This window comes from Sphaerodactylus townsendi, linkage group LG03 (assembly GCF_021028975.2).
Source record: "Sphaerodactylus townsendi isolate TG3544 linkage group LG03, MPM_Stown_v2.3, whole genome shotgun sequence".
NCBI lineage: Eukaryota > Metazoa > Chordata > Lepidosauria > Squamata > Sphaerodactylidae > Sphaerodactylus > Sphaerodactylus townsendi.
Window position 1 is genome coordinate 17051706 of NC_059427.1, and position 20939 is coordinate 17072644.

Here is a 20939-nt window from a genome sequence, read left to right on the forward strand (position 1 = left end):
GGAGAGGTGCCCTTTCCGCTGTGCAGAAAGGGCCAGAGTTATATACATTGACCTCAGTGAACATAGAATGGTGTAAGGATTGCACGGTCTGTTGCTTAATTTACTTGGGCAAGATTTGAGTCCAGTAGCACCTTAAAGACCAAGATTTCCAGGGTATCATGTTTTGAGAGTCAAGTTCCCTTTGTCAGATACTTGGAATGCAAAAAACTGGTTGTTGGGGAAGTGTCTTGTGTGAAATTGCTGGAAGGGTGGGGAAGCTTTAGATTCCTCATCAAGCTGTATCCTTTAAAAAAACCAAGGGGAAAAAAGAAAATCAGACATGCTGTCTTTGATCAATCTGATGTCGCCTTTTATCATGTTGCAAGATTGTTGCAGGGACACTGTGGCCCTGTTGCAAAAAAAAAGGCTTATTAATGATATTTACCTCATAAGACATTCTGGGGTTTTTTAAATGCTGGGGAGCGGACTGCTTAGCAGTGCCTTTCCAGGATTCTGGGACTGTGAACCCAGGACATTCTACATGCAAAACATTTTGACGGTTAGGCACAAAGTTTTCATTCCACTGACAGTGGAATCTTGCTCTTGCAGAAAAGAAGCCAGTGGATTTCTTCACGGTTAAAAGGGACCTTTGAACCCAGTGAATTGTTCTCTTATGACCCCTTGCTTTCTTATGAATCTTTAAATCATCATCATCGTTATTTTGCTTTATTGATGACTGTGATTCCTCTTTCCAATACTGGACTGCAAGTCTGTATTGGTTTGGTATTATTTTGTGAGTGCTTTTTCAATTATTAAAAAGGGACGAATGGTAATACCAATTGGCCTGCTATCTTAATTGGTGATAGGTCATTTTAGAATTGAGGTGTGGAGATAGCTGTTGGGCAAAGGCTAAATTACAAGAAAGTCAGAATGATCATGTGGATAAGTCTGTGAGGTGGGGAGGGGGCAATGAAGACTTTTCAGCCAGTAGTCCCAAGCTGCTCCTGCTGTATAAACCTAAACTGATCTTTAGCTTCCTGGAATTATTCCCAAAATTGTAGGAGCAGCAGTGGAGTAGTGGTTAAGAGGAGGTGCATTCTAATCTGGAGGAACTGGGTTTGATTCCCTGCTCTGCCGCTTGAGCTGTGGAGGCTAATTTGGGGAATTCGGATTAGTCTGTGCACTCCCACACACTCCAGCTGGGTGACCTTGGGCTAGTCACAGCTTTTCGGAGCTCTCTCAGCCCCACCTACCTCACAGGGTGTTTGTTGTGAGGGGGGAAGGGCAAGGAGATTGTAAACCCCTTTGAGTCTCCCACAGGAGATAAAGGGGGGATATAAATACAACTCCTCCTCCTCCTTCTTCTTCTTCTTCACCCCTTTCCAGAATTGCCTTTGCTTTTAGACTCACTGAGACTTCAGTTTTATTAGTGATCTTGCAAATAAGAAGATATTCTGTTTTATTTTAATTGCAGGACAATTTGCCCTGCTTGGTGTTTCCGTTTCTTTTTGTGTGTGTGTGATGTTTAGGCATTTTTGGTTTGTTGATTGAACTTGACTTGGGTAACTTGGATGCTTTCTGCCTATAAGCCTTTGTGCTCTATAGACACTCCTACAACTCTATGATTCTGTGTATTGACTCATGGACTTTAGTGGGACTAAGGACAAACCTGAGTTAAGTGGTTTATAGATTACAGCATCTGCATTGATTGATTGATTGATTGATTGATTGATTGATTGTCTTTGTTTGGGATCAGCTGCGTGTAATGTTCAGATCCACAGAACCATTGTGTCACTGCATTAAAATCTCTCATAAACACAAAAGATTTTTGTGTTTTTATTATGCAATAGTGTTTCAAAAACTTGTTTTCTCAGTTGATATTTTGCATATGCTTGGTATTAACAAATTGTGGTCCTGGGCCAAATATGGACCCCTGAAGCATCCTAGTTGTGCCCTTCCTTCCTATCTCATTCACAGACATATATAAGAGAATCTGATCTCTCATTTCATTTATAAATTTCATATCCCACTTTTCCTCCCTGTACTGAAGGTGACTAACAATGTAGTATCAAGTTGGAAAGACACAAATGTGAACAGCCCATTTAGCAAAATTAAAAATGCCCAAATCAAAACACACAATTTTTTCAAATGGCCAGATTACCGATTAATAAACACACAACGAATTGAAGATTCAGTTTACCCTCCGAAGGAATTCCTTTATGTGGCAATATAGAAATATTCCTGATGACAGTGAAGTCACTTATTAAATAGGGAACCCATGATGAGTTGGGGGGAATCACTTCATTTCCCTCTATCTCCCCTTTCTCTGCTTTTTCCTGTTTCTCTCCACCTTCAGCCCCCATACCTTCTCCCCTTTTTCTGCTTCCTTCTTCCCCTGGTGGCTGAGGAGAATCTACATGCCACAGTTGTCGCAGATGAACGCATACATCAAGGGAGAAAGGAGGTCCAAGGAGCGAAAACGACTTTTAGGAGGCCTGCTCTACTTTGTGGAGAGACCTTGAGGGGTTGGCAGGAGCCCTTGGAGCCTTGGAAGGTATTTGAAAGTGCTGGTCTCCCAGTACGAGCTACAACTGTCAGTATACTATACGGTATTCCATGCTATTTAATGTAATTCTATTTCTGTCCAGTTTAGGATAGGATGGGTATCCATACGCTCCATTCCAGTTTTATTATTTTAATGGCTTGTATTTATGGATGTGTGTGTGCTGTCAAGTCACAGCCAACTTATGGTGACTCCACAGGATTTTCAGGGCAAGACACGTTCAGAGCTTCCCTCCATGTGGTCTGAGAGAGTTCTGAGAGAACAGTGACTGGCCCAAGGTCTGAGAGGCTTCATGTGGAGGAGTGGTCAATTGAACCCAGGTCTCCATAGAGTCCATCACTGTTGACCACTATAACATGCCATCTTCTGTGTATTTATAGGTACACTGTTTTAATTGCAAGCCACCCCAAGCTGAAGAAGTGGTGTAGAAATATGTTTCCTAAAGATCATCCAGGGAAGCTGTAACTAGGTAGGCAATATTTGAACTTTAGTCTCCCAGTGTGACAGTGGGAGGCCACACTAGCAAAACAAGGATATAGAGCTTTATTGGAGTCACATGGCCTCCTTCAGGCATCCATGTGAGGTAACCACACCATGTTCCCCTGCCCCCCCCACCCCAATTTATGGCCTGAGTTATAAGCGAAAGTAACAGTAAGGACTATTAGGAGGAAATTGACATGACTACATATTATTTCCTGCACTGTCGAACATAAACCTTTGAAAAAAAGAGCATCTATATTGCCCCAGATGGCTATAGCAATCCTCACCTTTTTGTAAAATTGGCCTGCCACTTTCTTTCCCATTCCTGCCGAGGGAAACAAAGCTGGGTACAACTTTACAAAAACGCAAGTCTTACAAATAGCTGTCTGGGGCAATATAAATGCTGGGTTCCCCCCCCCCCGCCCCATTTGTGCTTAACAGTGCAGGCAATAATGGTTTTGATGAAAGCAGTGCTTAAATAAGATTCTCTAAGGCTAAAAGAGAATCGAAAACCGGGGGTAGTCAGTCAGTAAGACCTCGGGGAGCATTTACACACAAGGAAGGTCCAGAAAGAAGAGGCGGTTTAATACACCTCATTAGAGCTTTCCATGAGACAGAGTATAGCCCAGTACTGGGACAAAAACAAAGTGACAGAGTTGAGAAACCCCCCCAAAAAAATTTACACCTAACTCTGCAGTGCCTGTTTGATCTAGCACACACGGAAGAGAAATATCTCAAAGCAAAAAAAACCCTTATAATTTAAGAAGTAGCCATGTCTTTTGATTGCGCATGCGCACATCATTTGCCGGGCTCCCACTTCCGTTTTTTCTTTCTCTGACCCGGCACGTCAGGGGTTATAATAACGTTCCCGTCTTTCCTCTCGCTTCCGCTTAGCGCGCTCTTGCCACGCCCTTCTCCGAACTTTGACCAGCCAATGGGGGCGCTCGTAGTAAGGACGTCGCCCGCGTCCTAGGCCGGCCTCGGGTTCAGCCGCGCGGTCGGGCAGCGGGAGCGGCGGCGGCACCATGAGCGGGATGACGGCCGAGCAGCTCTTGCAGCAGCGGCTCCTCCGCAGCCGTCTGCGGGCCTCGGCGCAGCACCTGGCCGGCGGCCCGCCGCCCCAGCCGCTGCTGCCGCCGCTGTCGCCCCCTTCCCCGCCCGACTCCCCTCCTCCGGGGACGACGCCCGCCGAGATCCCCGCCGGGCCGCACTACGCCAGCGAGACGTGGTGCTCCTTCTGCCGCATGTATTGCCCGGAGCCCGTGTGCCTGCCTTGCGGCCACAACTTCTGCACGGGCTGCATCGGGCAGCGCCTCGGCGAGCCCAAGCTCAACATCTCCTGCCTGGAGTGCGGCGCCACCGCCCGCAAGAGGAACCTCCGGCCGGTCAAGCTGCCGCCGCCGCTGCTGGGCAGCCTCGGCGTGGACAGAGCCAAGCGGCAGCGGCTGGACTCGGCGGGAGGAGCCGGAGCAGCAGCAGCAGCAGCAGCACCGCCGCCGGCTGTAGTCGCCCCACCCCCGCCGGTGGCGGTCCCGGCCGCGGTGGCAGCAGCAGCAGCACCGGTAGCAGCAGCAGCAGCAACAGCCGCCGCCGCAGCAGCAGCAGCACCGCCGTCGCCCGTCCCGCTGCTGTCTTTGGCTCCGACCCCGCCGACGCCTCCAACTCCGACGCCCCCGAAGCCGTCGTCGCCGCCTCTCAGCCCTGTCCCAGCGCCGGTGAAAAGGCTCCCAGCGCCGCTTCTGACGCCTCCGCCGACTGGAGGAGCGGGAGATGCGAACGGAGGGCGGCTGTGCGACAAGCACCGGGAGGTGCTGCAGTTTTTCTGCGAGGAGGATCAATCCCCGATCTGCGCCCATTGCGACCGGTCTCAGGAGCACCGAGCTCACACCATTTTCCACGTGGAGAGGGCGGCCCGAGACTACAGGGTAAGCAGCGGGGCAGAGGGTCGGTCCCAGGGCGACCCCGAACAGAATTGGTTGTATTATTGCTTGTTTAGAACGCTTATCCTGAAACTCTGGTAAGGAGGTTGGGGTGTTAGAAGATGTGCGTCTTTTCTCCATTTTACCTTAACCACAGCATTGTGAGTTAGGCTCAGCTGCAAGAAAATATCTCTCCGAGGTCACAGAATAGGAATTTGAATCTGGGAATTCCAGATTTTAATCTGATGCTCTAGTTCCATGGTTCTCAACCTTCCTAATGCTGCGACATTTTTAATACAGTTCCTCATGTTGTGGTGACCCCCAACCCTAACATTTATCCATTTTACAGATGGAGAACACTGATGCAGAGAGTCTTAGGCGACCCCTGTGAAAGGGGTCCCGACCCACAGGTTGAGAACCACTGCTCTAGTTGCTGCACCGTGCTGGCTTTAATAAATTAGAAAGGCGTACATGCATAGAATGGCACTGTCAGTTATCTTGCCACTCTTATTTTGAGTAGCTGTGAGTGGCCTGTTGAACCTCTGCCTTTTTACAGCAGCTTCTCCTCTGTCAACAAACGTCTTAGGCGGCCTTCAGCAAGATGCAACAACCATGCAAGGTCGGATAGGTAGAAAGTGAGCTTGGTGGCAGAGTGGAGATTGCAACACAGATCCAGGTTCATTTTGCACCAGTGAATCTTCCCAGCAAAGCTGTGTGTCTTGAGGCTGGGTCTTTGTTGAGTGTTGTATTCTTTGACTTGTCCACACCGAAAATCTAGGAGGTGAAACTTGATGATAGTACAAAAGTGGATCCACTTTGTATCACCTTCCTAGCCAAGAGCTAGTGGTGCAGCTAAGAGAATTCAGTTTAAACCCCCACTGCTGCCTTAACTTGAATAATTCTTTTTGCCTCAGCCCTTCATTTGTGGTAGTAAGATGTAAGCGTTACTGAAATAATGTGTAAAGCAGGTTGGACACTGAGCAGCATTATGTACATGCTCAGGACATTAGCTTTTGTCACCCCCTCCTCCATATTCTCATCTTTCTTTGCATATTGTGTGCCACCAAGTCACTTCCTGCTCATGGTGACCTTATGAATCAAAGTCCTCCAAAATGTCCTGTTAACAGCCTTGCTCAGGTCTTGCAAACTGAGGGGCTGTGGCTTCCCTTATAGAGTCCGTCCATCTCATGTTGGGTCTTCCTCTTTCCTTGCTGCCTTCAACCTTGCCTAGCATTCTTGTCTTTACATTATGTGACCAAAGTATGACAGCCTCAGTTTAGTCATTTTAGCTTCTAGGGACAATTCAGGCTTCATTTGATTGTTGTTTTTTGGCAGTCCATGGTATCTACAACACTCTCCTTCAACACCACCTGTCATCTTTCTTCATTTGTCCAGGTTTCACATCCATACATAGTGATAGCGAATACTATGGCATGGATTACCTTGATCTTGGTTGCCAGTGACGCATCCTTACACGTAAGGATCTTTTCTAGCTCCTTCATGGCTACTTTTCCTCATCTCAGTCTCCTTCTGATTCTTGGGCTCATTCCGCACATGCAGAATAATGCACTTTCAAACTGCTTTCAGTGCTCTTTGAAGCTGTGCAGAATGGCAAAATCCACTTTCAAACAGTTGTGAAAGTGGTTTGAAAACGCATTATTTTGCGTGTGCGGAAGGGGCCTTGGTTGCAGTCTTTCATTTGGTTGATGATGCGAGGAATAGAAAGTCTTCAACTTTTCCAGTTTTCTCACTGTTCATGCTTATTCCCCAATAGGCATTCCTTTTGCCTTCTTGATATTCAGCTGTAGTCCTGCTTTGGCAGTTTCTTCATTCACTTTCAGCAGCAGCAGTTTCAAATTTTCACTATTTTCTGTCAGTAATGTAGTATTGTTGTCATATCTCAAATTGTTTACGTTCTTCTCTGACACATACAAAACCCCTCGCTATGTAAGGAGTGCATCCAGAAGAGGAAGTCTTTGCATATAAGGCTTCATATTAATTGTGAGAAAGCCAGCAGGGGCAAGGGGAAAAAAAAGGGGGGGGGGTGTTAAAATATATGCAGTACTTATCTCCCTATCTAACATAAACTTACCATACTGATTTAATAATATAAAATGCAGCACAATTTTATACGCAAACTATTTGGCATATTTATGGAATTTAAAATACGAATTGCAGAGAGCAGGTGCACTCTGATCTGGAGGAACCTGGTTTGATTCTCAGCTCTGCCACTTCAGTTGTGGAGGCTTATCTGTGGAATTCAGATCAGCCTGTACACTCCCACACATGCCAGCTGGGTGACCTTGGGCTAGTCACAGCTTTGGAGCTCTCTCAGCCCCACCCACCTCACAGGGTGTTTGTTGTGAGGGGGGAAGGGCAAGGAGATTGTAAGCCCCTTTGAGTCTCCTACAGGAGAGAAAGAGGGGGATCTAAATCCAAACTCTTCTTCTTCAAATACATCAAAGTCTTTAGTGAGCTGCAAACTGGTGTGCCCTACGCTACCTTAGAATTTGCATCTTAATTTTTGTCATCTGTGTGTGTGTGTGGGGGGGATGAAAGTTAAAAACAAATTCTGTAGTAAACAAAAATGTATTCTTTGGATAGGAACACTCTCATAGATTCACAATACGTTAGACTACCAGCATTTTTGGATCTTGTTAAACTTTATTACGTTGAAAATATTGAACTCTTTGATAATGTGTTATCATTAAACATAGCATATTGTTATCAGTATTGTTTACGCTTCAACAAAAATCACTGAAAATGTTTTATGTTTCTACAAGTACACATAAGAATGATTATGCAATTCCATTAATTAGTTTATATTTTTTTAAAGTTTATACTATACACTCTGGATAAAAAATTTTCCTTAGTATTTCACTGATTTCAAAAGAGAAAACAGGCAGGTTGTTTTGTTGCTCTCAATTTTTCTGGATTTACCATTGGGAAAATATGAATGAAGTCCTCAGAAGTTGATGTTATGCATTTTGAGTGAGAGGAAAAAATTTTCTTAAGCAAAAGAGAAAATGGTTCGCAGGAGCCTCCCCTTAAGCAAAAGAGAAAATGGCTCACAGAAGCGCCCCCTCTTCTTTTCCCAAATGTTCCAATTTTTCTATTGTAAGAAACAAATCTGTTTCATATCAGTGTGCTTAGAAGGGTCAGTGTTCCTAGGGTATAATTCTGTTCAGGATTTCACTGTCAGTTGCTGGATAGTTCTGGCTTTGGCTTTCACATTTTTGCTTCTATCCCATCCTTCTTTCATCATGGAGCTCGAGGTGGTATATATGAGCTCTCAGGAGGTTCCCCATCCCGATTCTGAGCATGACTTAGGCGAATATTAAGTACAGAATATTAAGTACAGTGTTACCCTTAGATCAGGGATAGGCAACCTTTCTGACCCATGTGCCAAAAACTTAAAAGTGTCTGCCTGTGAGGTGTTGGTGTGCCATCAGATAAAAAAATGGTGAAGACAAGGGTTGTCTTCAAGACAAGGAGCAGCAGTGGCGTAGTGGTTAAGAGCAGGTGCATTCTAATCTGGAGGAACCGGGTTTGATTCCCTGATCTGCCGCTTGAGCTGTGGAGGCTTATCTGGGGAGTTCAGATTAGCCTGTGCACTCCCACACACGCCAGCTGGGTGACCTTGGGCTAGTCACAGCTTTTCGGAGCTCTCTCAGCCCCACTCACCTCACAGGGTATTTGTTGTGAGGGGGGAAGGGTAAGGAGATTGTAAACCCCTTTGAGTCTCCTACAGGAGAGAAAGTGGGGATATAAATCCAAACTCTTCTTCTTCTTCTACTTGGCCAGGCACATGGGGAGCAAGCCAAATCACAGCATCATTACCAATTCTTCAGGTCCCTTTGGTAGACACCTGCCTCTGTGTGCTAAACAAAATGGTCCAGCATGCTGCCGTTCAGCACTTGCTGGAAGTTGCCTGTCCCTTGCAGGCCACCATCTGCATTCCAAGACATGAGTTTTACATTAATGTCCTAAAACTGTCTCTTGGTGGATATTTAAAGAGATAAGGAATATTCCGAAACTCCAGTGCAGCTGACAGGAGCACACTCTGGAGACCCACACTTTCAAACAACGGTTCAGTAGTTGAATAGCTTGAGCAGTAAAAGTACAGAAGTAATAAACTAAGTACAGAAGAGAAGTACATTTTTACTGCTCAAGTTAAAAGTACTGTTTATCAGCATCACTGTAAACATACATTCCCCGCTTTGGCCTCGCAGAAGCAGCTTTTGTGTCCTGGGTGAGAATTGAGCTAAATTCTTTCTAGGCTTTTCTTGGGATAAGAATCAAAAGGCCGTTTCTCGTCCATTTCCTTGACTGAAGATGAGCATTGTTTCCCCTCCAGGAAAGGTCTGGTTTCACAAAATGTGGACAGAGGATTAGACAGCTTGATTTACATCTGAATTCAAGTTTCAGTGTTTGTGACTACAAAATTATTGGAAAATGCTGTAGGGAGTTAACTATGTTGGATTGTGAGCATCAGGCACCTGGCAATTAGAGGAGAGGGGCCAGAGATTGTTATGAAGGATTCCTTTTCAACCAGTTCCTTGTCTGTTTGGCAAGCTATCACGTTACCTTGTCGACCACTCTTGTTTGTTTCTGAATCCAGATGTGACTACAACTGCTTATCAAAAACTTAAGGCTCCCGGGTAGCATTCCTTTTTCACAGTGCAGTGTTCTGTAAACAACCCCCAAAGCCTAAGTAAAAAAAGTCATAACACTAGCAAGGATTGGACTTTTTTTAAAAAAACTCTCTTAACCGAAACATTTTTTAAACCTTTATTTCTAAATGTCCCGTGAGCTTTTCTTTCCCTTCCCACATACAGTGCCATGCACAAGTTTTTTTATTCTTTTAGCCCATTCTTTTATTTATTTATTTGATTTTTAACCCATCCCTTCCTGACCAAGTTGTGCTCAGGGCGGATTACAACAATATAACAATAATTAAAATTGTACATCAGTGGTTAAAATCCTCAATACTATTCCCATATGATGCCGTAAAACCTCTGCAGTAATGGGAAACAGAGAGGAAAAGAAACAGCTAAAACTCCCAACAAAGAAAAAAGGAGTAAACCAAATAAATTCAGTAATAAATAAGATAGGGGTTTGGCTACGCTGTAGTACAACCAGATTATGAGAAAGTTAATAAGGTATTCGGCTTGCCTGGATAAGATTGGTTGGGATAGTGTGGTCATAGTTTTCATAGAGTCTGATTGCCTCTTCTCTACCAGTGAGGTGAACAGGACCTATCTTGTTTCAAGGGATTCAGGTGATCCAGTTAGTGTTGCGTGACTTATGATTTACTGCTGGCTGTTGTGTGTCTGAGAAAGAGCAACCATTACATCTTTTTCCAGTTGCTTATGGGGCTACCTGAAAATCATCTTTGGACTCTCCCTGGTTGAACCTGGTTAAATCTGCTTCATGCTTCCTCTGTCCCATTTTGCAGATTTCAGCCTAGCAGTGTCTTTGTCTTCTCTCAAACCCTCTCCACCCCGCTTTTTGGTGTGTTTTAACATCTTTCTCTATCTTGACTGGCCTGCAAGGAGCATGAGTGCTTCTTGCTGCTTCTTTTTTTACCTGTTAGGTAGATGAGGCAGAGAGAAAGTGACTTGCTCGAGGTCACTTGATGAGTTCTATATGTGAAAATTTGAACCCAGGTTTCCTGTGTCCAACCATGACATCTTTTTAACCCAGCCTGAACAAAAGTGTGGTGAACTTGAAAGTTCGCTCCATGTTGTATGATGTTTTAGTTAACAGTTAATACTAATAGAAGTATCGATTTCAACACCTGAGTTTGATACCTCTTCCTTTCTTCTCTGTAATTTATCCGATGGGGCAAACAGGAGATTTCATTCTTGTCAATATACTTTAAAATCCAGCAGATCACATGTGTTCCTGCAATGTCTGCTTTTTCTGAACTGTTCCAGTCTCACACTCAACTTGTATGACCACAAATTATTCCATCATCTTCCCTCTTTGTCCAGCCAGTTCGAAGACAAACATACACAGCCTTTTGGTGTTTCCTTTTCCCAGCTGCCATGTTGCAATGGAAAATTCTGTGTTCCATATTGAATACAAGGCTCCAGCCACCAACGATGCCTATTCAGGTCTTGCAGAAAGGGAAAATGGCAGATTGCCTTAAAAATGGAAGGAATATAAGCCCGCATGCCAAGCCATTGGTCGAACTTAAAGCTTTCCCCCTCTGCTTCCAATAGCCGAAAGCCAGGAATTGCTATTGCAAAGCACACCCACCTCGCTGGCATTCATATGACCTCAGTCAAATCCGTGTAGTGTTTGAATTGCTGATCATAAGGATTAAAAAGGTGATGCATAAATATGGTCCACTCTGACAGAAGAGTCGCTGATGTTGGAAGAAGGGCTTAAACGTTGCTCAGCAGAGTGGTGTGCCAGCCTCTTGGTATCTATTCATTAAGAGGCATCGTTGCATCAAACTTAAGTAGGATTTTTAGAAATGGGAAATGTTCTGACTGTCATTCCTTGCATGTGTTTGAGGTGGTGAATGTGAAATTGTGCTCATGTGAAAGTCCTAGACTTGGATCTTATGTTTTAACCCCTCAAAAGTGCAGTCCTGTGTTGTGGGGCATTTCCCACTCACTCCAGACCAGTCTCTTGTGTGAGCAAAAAGTGCCAAAAGGAAGCGCTCTGCCATGGGGGATGGTGCTGTGTGAAAACAGAAGAAAGAGAGACCTACCTTAGGCCTTGATTGTTCCCCACCCCAGCCTACCCCCAGAACTGAAGACCCTTACTTCTCTGTACCATATTGGCTCATCTGTGCCTTGAATTTTAAAACTATAATGCTTTGAAACCCATTCTCCTTCTTCCATCCACCTGAAGCAATTTTTATTTGCTCAGGAGCGGGTTCAGACACAGCTAGAGACTCTGAAGCAGGAGAAGAACGCCCTGTGGAATCAGAAGCTCAGCGAAGAGAAGAAAATCCAGGAGTACATGGTAGGTGCTGGGTGCTGTTCGTTCTTCAGGAACAGGGATGTGGAGGTTTCCCCAGTATTAAGAGAGGACCACCCTCTTTTTCCTTAACAAAGGCCTTAAGTCTTCCCACCTCCTCTTACCCAATGAGAAGAGAGTTGAGCTTTAAATGGTCACTGGGAGTTCAGATTGTAAAGGTGGGAAATTCAGTTTCCTGTTCGTAGCTTGCTGCAAGTGTTTATTTTGGAAGTTGTAAGCATTTGAGCTCTGATGTGACACAGTACTTGTGAAACAGAACTAGGTAGGCACCAGCACCCACGCAGAGCATTCTAAAACAAAGAAAGTCCAGGAAGTGGCGGATGAAGTCACAGATCTCCTGACATCTTTATCCTGAACAGAGTATACTTGGCTCCATGTGTTGTGTGTGAAGGGGAAACATGTTTGCATATGCTGCTTTTCTTCTTAACAGCGTGTTGTGTGCCCAGTTAGTTGTTTGTTTGTTCATTGATGTATAGGCTGCCCTTCCTATGATGGGCTCAGGGTGGCTTTGAGCAAATTAAAACATAGTCAACCAATTCCTGGATTGTCAGTCAGTGGTGCTAAAACCTAATCTAGCTAAGGAATGAAGAGGGAAAAGGGACAGGTTGGGGATGAAGATAGGGACAAGGGACAGGCAAGCCAGCTCTGTTGGAAATACCATCGCTGCTCGCAGCCACAGACTAGGGGGAACAGCTCTGACTTACAGGCCCTGTGATACGTCCCTCACAGCCCTGGTCTCATTGGACAGAGCATTCCACCAGGCTGGGGCCAGAGCGGGAAACAATCTGGCCCTGGATGCAAACTGTTGGACACTTCCTGACCAGAACATAAGAGCAAGCCAGCTGGATCAGACCAGAGTCCATCTAGTCCAGCTCTCTGCTACTCACAGTGGCCCACCAGGTGCCATTGGGAGCTCACATGCAGGATGTGAAAACAATGGCCTTCTGCGGCTGTTGCTCCCAAGCACCTGGTCTGTTAAGGCATTTGCAATCTCAGATCAAAGAGGATCAAGATTGGTAGCCATAAATCGACTTCTCCTCCATAAATCTGTCCAAGCCCCTTTTAAAGCTATCCAGGTTAGTGGCCATCACCACCTCCTGTGGCAGGGACCAGTCTAATGAATATTCTGGTCCCATCCTGCTCTTTCAATTGCTTCCTTTCCACGTAGGAAGAGGTGAATGTTGGTCCCAGAATGCAGCCCTCCGGGAGGTACTCAGTTTTCTGTCTCTGCTTTCCTTCCAGGCGGGCTGGCCGCTTTGCTAGGGCCAGGGGATGAAGAAGCTGGGTTGCAGATGCTAGCTGCCCTCAGAGTTGTGCTCTTCAATGCTTCCATGGATGTGGTTAGGATGAAGAAAGGATAAAGGGGAGGGAGGCAATGCAAACTTCCTTTATGTTTGCGTCTAGATAAGGCCCTTTTCCAGCCCTTCTTGATTCTGCCGTCTGCTTTCTTTATCTGTGCTTTCTCTCGCTGCGTCTCACAAGGCACACAGCCCTGTCTTGGTTACTGTGCCCTTAGGGTTGCTGCAGCATCCTTTCTCATATGTACAAACGGGTTGTCTAACTTCCTTGTTGCCCCTTGCCTGCAATTGTTATACAGGAAAAGGCCCAAGCTGAGAGACAGGAGATCATATCTGAATTTGAGTCCCTGCACCAGTTTCTGAAAGATCAGGAACAGCAGCTCCTAACCCGGCTGGAAGAATTAGAGAAGGAGATAGAGAAGCGGAAGGAAGAAAGCGTCACAAAGTTCTCAGAAGAGCTCGCCCGTCTCGGTGAGCTGCTCACTGAGATGGAGGTGAAAAGTAAGCAGCCTGCAAGTGAATTTTTGCAGGTGAGACTTTGCTATAAGCGCATCTCTTTCTTTCTTGTTCTCGAGCCTGAGCACGGCAGTGGGTTCTGTGGGCTCCAGGCCATGGAGCTTCAGAGAGCCCCCAGGTATTTGACGGTTGGGGCTGATACTCCTTTGCCAGCATGCTTGTTGGGTCAAGGCTGAGCTTAGGCGGTTTCCCTGCTGGAACTGGCAAAACGATCATTCTGGGCACAGGATACTAGCAGGGAGTGGCTGTCCTGGGGGCACTGGTACATGGGCTGTAGGTTGGCATCTGTGTGCCCCCCCCCCCCTCAATCAGTCACCCACCATGCTCAGATGCTGACTTTGACCCTGCAGGCTGGGAGGCATCTGGGCCCGTCCAGTGGTAACTGGTGCTCCATTGCCCAGAGAATTCTATGCCTGGGCGCCAAAGCAGTTACATTCCAAAAGCCGAAGTCCTCTTTCGCTGAGCCTGTCCCTCAGCTGTGGATTTCCCTTGGAATCTTGCAAGGGGCGGTTGGAAGTCTGCGGCTCCTCCCGTTGCGGAATGCTGTGACAACCATAGCCCTGCGCTGTCGGCAGATGTACTTCCAGGTCCTTCAGCCTGACCTGAAGGCTGTTGCGAAGCTGGCCTGGATGATCCTATTCCTTCAGGTTCATGTCGGGACACATCGGGTGTGGCTGCCGGGCAGACCTCTAGTACGTACAGTCATGTTAATCTGGGTTTTATGTTTCTCTTTAAGGGTGCTTTGGGTACTCAGGGCGCTGCTCTGGTTACGGGGCTGGATTTGGCATTCATCCTTCTTAAAGATCAGCATCAGGGATAAAGCTTGATGAGTGCATGCTCTGCAAGAAAAGCAAAATGGTTCTTTTTTTGTGTGGCAAACAGGTGGGGTGTATTGAGAGGGGAGAAAAGGTGGGGTTGTGGGGTTTGTAAGCCTGCGTTTTCTGGGATCTCCTTAGGGTCTTCCTGTGGTCCACTCCGTGGCGAACATCATTTCTAGCTGTTCCAAGGATGTGAGGCTGGTTTGTTTGGTTTGTTTGTTTACAAAAATATATATATATATATATCGAGCTGCGTCTCCTGCACACTTGATCTCTTGGCACAGAATCTTTGTTTTTAATTATTTTGCAACCAGCTCTCTGATCACAAGCAACAAGGACGAGAATTTTAGGTAACCTGTGGCGGGCACAGAACCCCTTGGAAGCCCTATGGGTGATGACGAAGAGATGCAGTGTGCCTGGGAATGGGGAGTGGGAGGGGCCTCTTCCCGGACTGTCTCCTCCTGGGTTCTTGGAAGCAGGCTGCGTTTGCCTCTGGGTGAAGTGAGGGGCACCTGCTTCTCGGCTGTGAAGCAGCGTGCCTACCGGACAGCTCGCTTAGCAGCCATGCGTGGGTGGCCAGTCGAGCACGTGAGCTGGTGGCTCCAGACAAGAGTGTGGCCAGTGGGCAGGCCCCAGAGCGGGGGCTAAAAGCCAGCCTGTTCACTGGCAGGAATGGTGGGAGGACCTGCCCGGAGAGGAGAAGGCTGCTAAAAAGAGCTAGGGGCAGCCCTTCTCCTCAGAGAAACAGTTGCACCGCCAGGGAGACCACCGTGGCCAGAAGGCTCCCGTGTGTAACCAGAGCACTCCCCACCTCTTGTCTTGGAGCGAACACCCAGAGGTTCCACCTGTAGGATGACAGGTAAGAGCCTGAGGGTGACTGGGGGGGCAGGTGATTTCCTCCCCTGCCTGTTAAGCACCAGAGGCTAAAATGAAGCTTCCGCCCTTCACACCTTGTCGATAGTGCTCTCGGAGTCCTCTGCAGCCTGACCTTGGGGGCGTGGAGGCATGCTCCCCTTTATCCTGTGAAACGTGCCTCTTGCAAAGCATTGTGGGACTCAGCTCCTTCTCCTTCTCTCTTTTTTCTCTTTTAGGACATCAAAACACTTATGAACAGGTATGTGGTTCTTTGCGTCTCCCCCCTTTCCCCCAACATTTTTTTCCCCTCATCCTCCGGCTGCTCGTGGTTTTGCAGGCCAAGAGAAATCTGGGCCTGGTTGCACTGATCACCAAAGCCACCACAGTCAGTGGGTGGGGAACTCATTCCTCCACATTAGCATACTGTCAGATTAGCCTTTTGGAGGTTTGCTTCCAGCTATCCAAAAAGGGTTACCAGTCCCTCTTGGAGGAGTAAATTGTGGCCCATCGTGGCTTTCTGTATTATTTCCAGAAAGCCAGAAAAACAGTACACATTTCAGAGGGGAAACTGTAATGTTTCCCCTCTGCATGCTGTTCTCAGATGGCTTGCTGAGTTAAACTGTCCCTGCTGCAACCAGGGTATGTTGATGCCTGAGGAAGAAAATGCAAAATGGTGGGCATCCATACTAATTTACACAGAGTACAGTCCACCAGTGCACATCGTATGAAGATGTGTGGGAGCAGGTCTTGTTTCCGTCGAGCTTGTGCAGGGAATGTTCTTGACAGATTGTGATCCATAAGGAAGATGTGTCTGTCTGCCTTTCTTGTCTATCATTGGGGGCAGCTGCATTGCCATATTACACTTTTGCACTGGGCCTTGAGATTTCTAGAAAATGGAGGACAGTTTTCTCTGACGTTCAAAGGTATTTTAAGAAAGATGGTTAAACGGAAGTCAGCAGTTGCTTCCTTGGGTCACTTGGTTCCCTGAAGCCCTGCACAGTACTATTTCAGGCCGGTGAACGTTAAGTCATCTTCTTTCAGTCAGTCCTCAGTCCGATACACTGTGAAGGTTGAAGTGATTGCGAAATGTAAACTTTCTCAGAAGGGACGCATGTTTTTTTTTTCTCTTTGGTAGGTGTGCACCAGGCCAGTTTCAACTTCCTGAAGAAGACCTGGAAGAGAGACTGGGTGACTTCTCTCGGAAAAGCACGGCTCTGAAGAAAACTTTGGATAGATTTCAAGGTACCTGGGGGTGGGATGGGTGGGGGACTGGTTAGCTCTTTTGTGAAAATAAAACTGGATAAATATTTACTGACTAAGATCTTTTGAGTTTTGAAAAGAGCCTTGCAGTGCTTAGGCCTTACGTGCATACTTTGGCAGTTTGTCTTTTGCCATGTTTTAACAGCAGGTCAGCTTAATAGCACCCATCTCTTTGGTTTGTTGCTTTGGCTCTTGCTTCATGTACTTACAGAATCACCTAAATTTGAAGGTGAAAAGTCCACCCTCTTATGCTTTTGTATCTCAACACAGTACACTGGAGAGCTGGGCCCATAACCAACTTGCCCAGAGGCTTACTAAGACACAAAAATCAATTTTTAAAAGGCACGGTTCCAGGAAGGGATGTTAGTATTGACTTTTTGAGTTTCATTATCCGGATGTTTTGGAGAGCATCTCAGAATGCCAACTGTGGTTTGATGTTCCAGTGAAGCTTTTCTTAGGAGTTTCTTTCAGAAGAGCCTAGACCAGCGGTTCTCAACCTTTGGGGGTCAAGCAACCCTTTCTCAGGGGTCGCCTAAGACTCTCTGCATCAGTGTTCTCCATCTGTAATATTCATAAATGTTAGGGTTGGGGGTCACCACAACATGAGGAACTGTATTAAAGGGTCGCGGCATTAGGAAGGTTGAGAACCACTGGCCTAGACAGTTTAGCAGTCTCATGAAATACACTTTGTTTCCAGATGCTTGTCACCTGATTCTGGCCAAACTGAGAATTCACTAGGCGTCATCAGGCCAGATTCTTTGGGCTTAACAGAACCATTTTTACATGCATTATTCTGTTTCTCTAGATCACGTGATCGCTGCGGTGGAGAAAGCGGAGATTGCAAAAACTGTGAATGACAAAGGTGGGTTTTTGTGCCATGTTTTTCTGTTGTTTCTTTTGAATGTGTGCCATGTTGAGCTTGTAGTTTAATCTCTCGTTAAGAGATTTTTGTACGCACATATAATGTACTGGTAGATACTGAAGCTTGGATCCTTAGGCCCTTTAAATCCGTTAGTGCAGCCATCTGCTGAGGAGGGGAGTGAGCTTTTTATTGATTTCTGACTTCCTGGTGCAGATTCACAATTTACTCCTCATTTTGTTCCTTTGGGTCCACTGACTTGGAAGAGCACACTTGGGCCATAGAAGGCTGCAAACAGGAAGGAGGCTGTGAGGTTATCTTCCTCTAGTCCGTGGTGGCGAACCTTTGGCACTCCAGATGTAATGGACTACAATTCCCATCAGCCCCTGCCACCATGGCCAATTGGCTATGCTGGCAAGGGCTGATGGGAATTGAAGTCCATTACATCTGGAGTGCCAAAGGTTCGCCACCACTGCGTCTAGCTCAACTCTGTTGGTACTGCTTAGGATTCAGTGGGAAGGCTGGGAGTAGTATATACCACTGTTAATCATTAACCTAGCAAGGATGCAAACTTGGGTCAAAAAATATCTTCACAAATAGCTTTTGCAGTTTTTTTCTCTCTTAAACATTAAAGCTCAAAACTGTTTCCAGTAGTTTGTATCAAAGCTAAAATGTATATTTCTCCGGAATATACGTTGTACGTATATATTACACCTGGAATATGGTAAATAGATAAATGACTGGCAATCTCTCACCCCCACTCCTGGATAATGAACTGACTCCTCTTTTTGCCTGCAGATGTGATGTTTAATCCAGATGTTTCAAGTGCTCTTCTGTTTTTGGACCAAAGAAGCTTAGGATATGAAGGGCCTCAGCATAAGCTGCCTGCCTTGCAATACGTCCCGGACACCCCCAAGAGGCTGGATTCCAGGGCTTTGGTTCTGGGCTGTGATGGTTTTACCTCTGGGAGATATTTTTGGGAGCTGGAAGTGGGCGATGGGGATTTCTGGGCCGTAGGAGTCACCCGAGATCCTTCGGGAAAGAAGGGCATGATGAACTTCAGCCCAGAGGAAGGGATTTGGGCCGTGGGGTTGTGGAAGGGTCAACACTGGGCACTCACATCTCCTGTGACTGCCCTATCTCTGAGCAGCTCCCCCAAAAGGATCAGAGTCTCCCTGGACTACGTAGGCGAGTGTGTGACCTTTACCGATGGTGACACAGAGGACCTGATCTTCACATTCCCACCAGCCTCTTTTAATGGGACACGTTCCCATCCTTTGCTGTGGGTGGTGGGGTTCCCAGCTCAGACTGTGTTTCTGAGGCACATGGGAGTGAAATACCCAACTGGAGTTCATGAAATGGACATCTTGAGTCCATAACACTTAACAGAAATTATTTCCATGGGTCCAGCGTTGTAAACTTACCTCCGTCCTGCCAAAGTACAGCAGTTTGGGAGTCAAATATTGAAAAGTATTTTTTTTTAACCTTTGCCCAATCTATTGGAGTACGTAACGAAGGAGGCAGAACTGCCGTCCTTACAGCCCAGGGCCTTATGAGGTTGCCGTCACGCAACAGCTCAAGAATTGGGAGGATTCAATTTTAGGCCTTTTAATGTAATAAATACTTGTCAGAACATCCATCTTTATTGCAAGGGATCGTTATTCCTTTCTCATTGTAGGCAAAAACGCTTCTTTTTGTTCGTTTGGAAAAAAATTAGCTATTAAAAATTGAAATTTTAATCTGCATTTTTGATCAGTTTGATTCTTTTAAGTGACTGCATGCATTTTAGCTGTAATACCGTGTGGTGTATGTGCCACTGGGAGGAAAGGCCACCAGGTTGGCACTTCACAAAGAAAGCCTTCAGAGTTTGAATATATAAATAAATTCCATGTGGGCAGCCCTTATAGCACAGAGGGAGTATATTCAGAATTGAGCAGTTCCCCAGATACTCTACATGAATGTTCTTGTCTAACTCTCCCTTCCCGCAGTCGCTAACCAGTGGTGGCGAACCTTTGGCATTCCAGATGTTATGGACTACAATTCCCATCAGCCCCTTCCAGCATGGCCAATTGGCCATGTTGGAAGGGGCTGATGGGAATTGTAGTCCATAACATCTGGAGTGTCAAAGGTTTGCCACCACGGCGCTAGACCTTCATTTCCTCAGCTGCGCTGCTCTCGAAGTTCACCGCTCCTTCACATTAGTACGGGAGATGGAAGGGGCAAATCACTGCTCCCTAGTCTTAAAAGTGGCTGTTCAAAGAAACTTTGAAGGCAAAACCGTCCCAAAGAGGGAAAACCTCTTAACGTCAACAACTCTGTGTGAAGAACCCTCCAAGAAATAGTTGAGATGGCTACTTGCTGCAGAAATTGTGCGTGGGCGTGTCCAAGCAATCTGGTTGTGAAGTCTTCTCCCACCCCTTTGAGAATGTGTTGTGGTTCTTTGCTGGATGCAGCATGTTTTTTAGTGTGACTGCGAGTGAGTGTCCGAGAGTGCCATGCCTTCTTTTTCTGTACATTACTTATCAAATGAATCCTGCCTTTAATAAAGTTACCTTTCCGCTAACGGGAAAGTCTGTGTAAAATGACCCAAAATAACAGAATGCGTATGTGATGACTTTTAGCAAACAAGTGCCTTTTGTGGCACTGCTCTTGTAGGGTCCAGGTCGGAACGGATGAAGAGGTTTTAGCTGCAAAGTACTGGATTCCAAAACAGGCTACCAAGCAGTCCATCTCTTTCCCTTCCCAAGTTCCCCTAATTGCTGGCTGTGAACCAGGATCCAAGTTCTAATTGGAGTTGCACTTGCCTTGAAGGAAGGGGTCCTTGGTCTGAGAAGTGGTATTCTTAAACCGTGGCCTACTATAAGCTGTTGGCAGCTGTGCCCAGAAGTGCCTTTAACCAGCTTTGACTGGTTCCAGCTAGCTGAGGCCGTTCCTCTGCAAAAAAGATCTGTCCACTGTGGCACACATCCTGAAAACATCTACAGTAGATTATCTTGGTGCGCTCTATGTGGGACTATCTGTCTTTGAAAGGCTCTGAAACTTCAATTGGTGCAGAAAGCCACAGCCAGTAACTGGAGTGGATATGGGGACTGTCACTCCAACATTGGCCCATCTATAATGGTCTGTTTCCAGTCACAATTCAAAGTGCTGGAATTGATCTTTAAAGCCCTATATAGTTTGGGATTAATTTACCTTAAGGACCACCTGCTCCCTTATTAACTTGAAAGGCCCATTGGCTATCTTCTGAGGACCTGATTTCTGAGACTAAGAGAATGGCCTTGGTCATGGCACCAAAACCTGGTCACACTCGCTCCAGGGAGACTTCCTGTCAAGAAGCTTTAAAGGGAAAGCCTATGTAGGGGCAAGATCAAGCGAGACAGAACCGAAAAGGCTAAA

General features: G+C 46.2%; 1 protein-coding gene across 2 annotated transcripts; it reads left to right on the forward strand.

Moving 5' to 3' along the window:
* The first annotated feature begins 3941 nt into the window (after nt 1-3941).
* On the forward strand, nt 3942-20135 carry LOC125430159 (zinc finger protein RFP-like). Of its 2 annotated transcripts, none has more exons than XM_048491952.1 (7): nt 3942-4947; nt 11809-11922; nt 13535-13765; nt 15661-15683; nt 16560-16666; nt 17490-17546; nt 18342-20135. In XM_048491952.1, exons 1-7 carry the CDS (start codon nt 4048-4050, stop codon nt 18920-18922), a joined length of 2013 nt encoding a protein of 670 aa, XP_048347909.1. In that variant the 5' UTR covers nt 3942-4047; the 3' UTR covers nt 18923-20135. The 2 variants fall into 2 exon arrangements, with proteins under 2 accessions (XP_048347909.1, XP_048347910.1); XM_048491953.1 differs by having other exon boundaries at nt 3944-4947; nt 11827-11922.
* Nucleotides 20136-20939: the final 804 nt, after the last annotated feature.

What these genes read in the sequence shown, in the direction of transcription:
- LOC125430159 (XM_048491952.1), top strand. Translation starts at nt 4,048, where the DNA reads ATGAGCGGGATGACGGCCGAGCAGCTCTTGCAGCAGCGGCTCCTCCGC. An exon ending in AGAAAATCCAGGAGTACATG is followed by an intron (nt 11,923 to 13,534) that starts GTAGGTGCTGGG and finishes ATTGTTATACAG; the next exon opens with GAAAAGGCCCAAGCTGAGAG. An exon ending in CTGCAAGTGAATTTTTGCAG is followed by an intron (nt 13,766 to 15,660) that starts GTGAGACTTTGC and finishes TTTCTCTTTTAG; the next exon opens with GACATCAAAACACTTATGAA.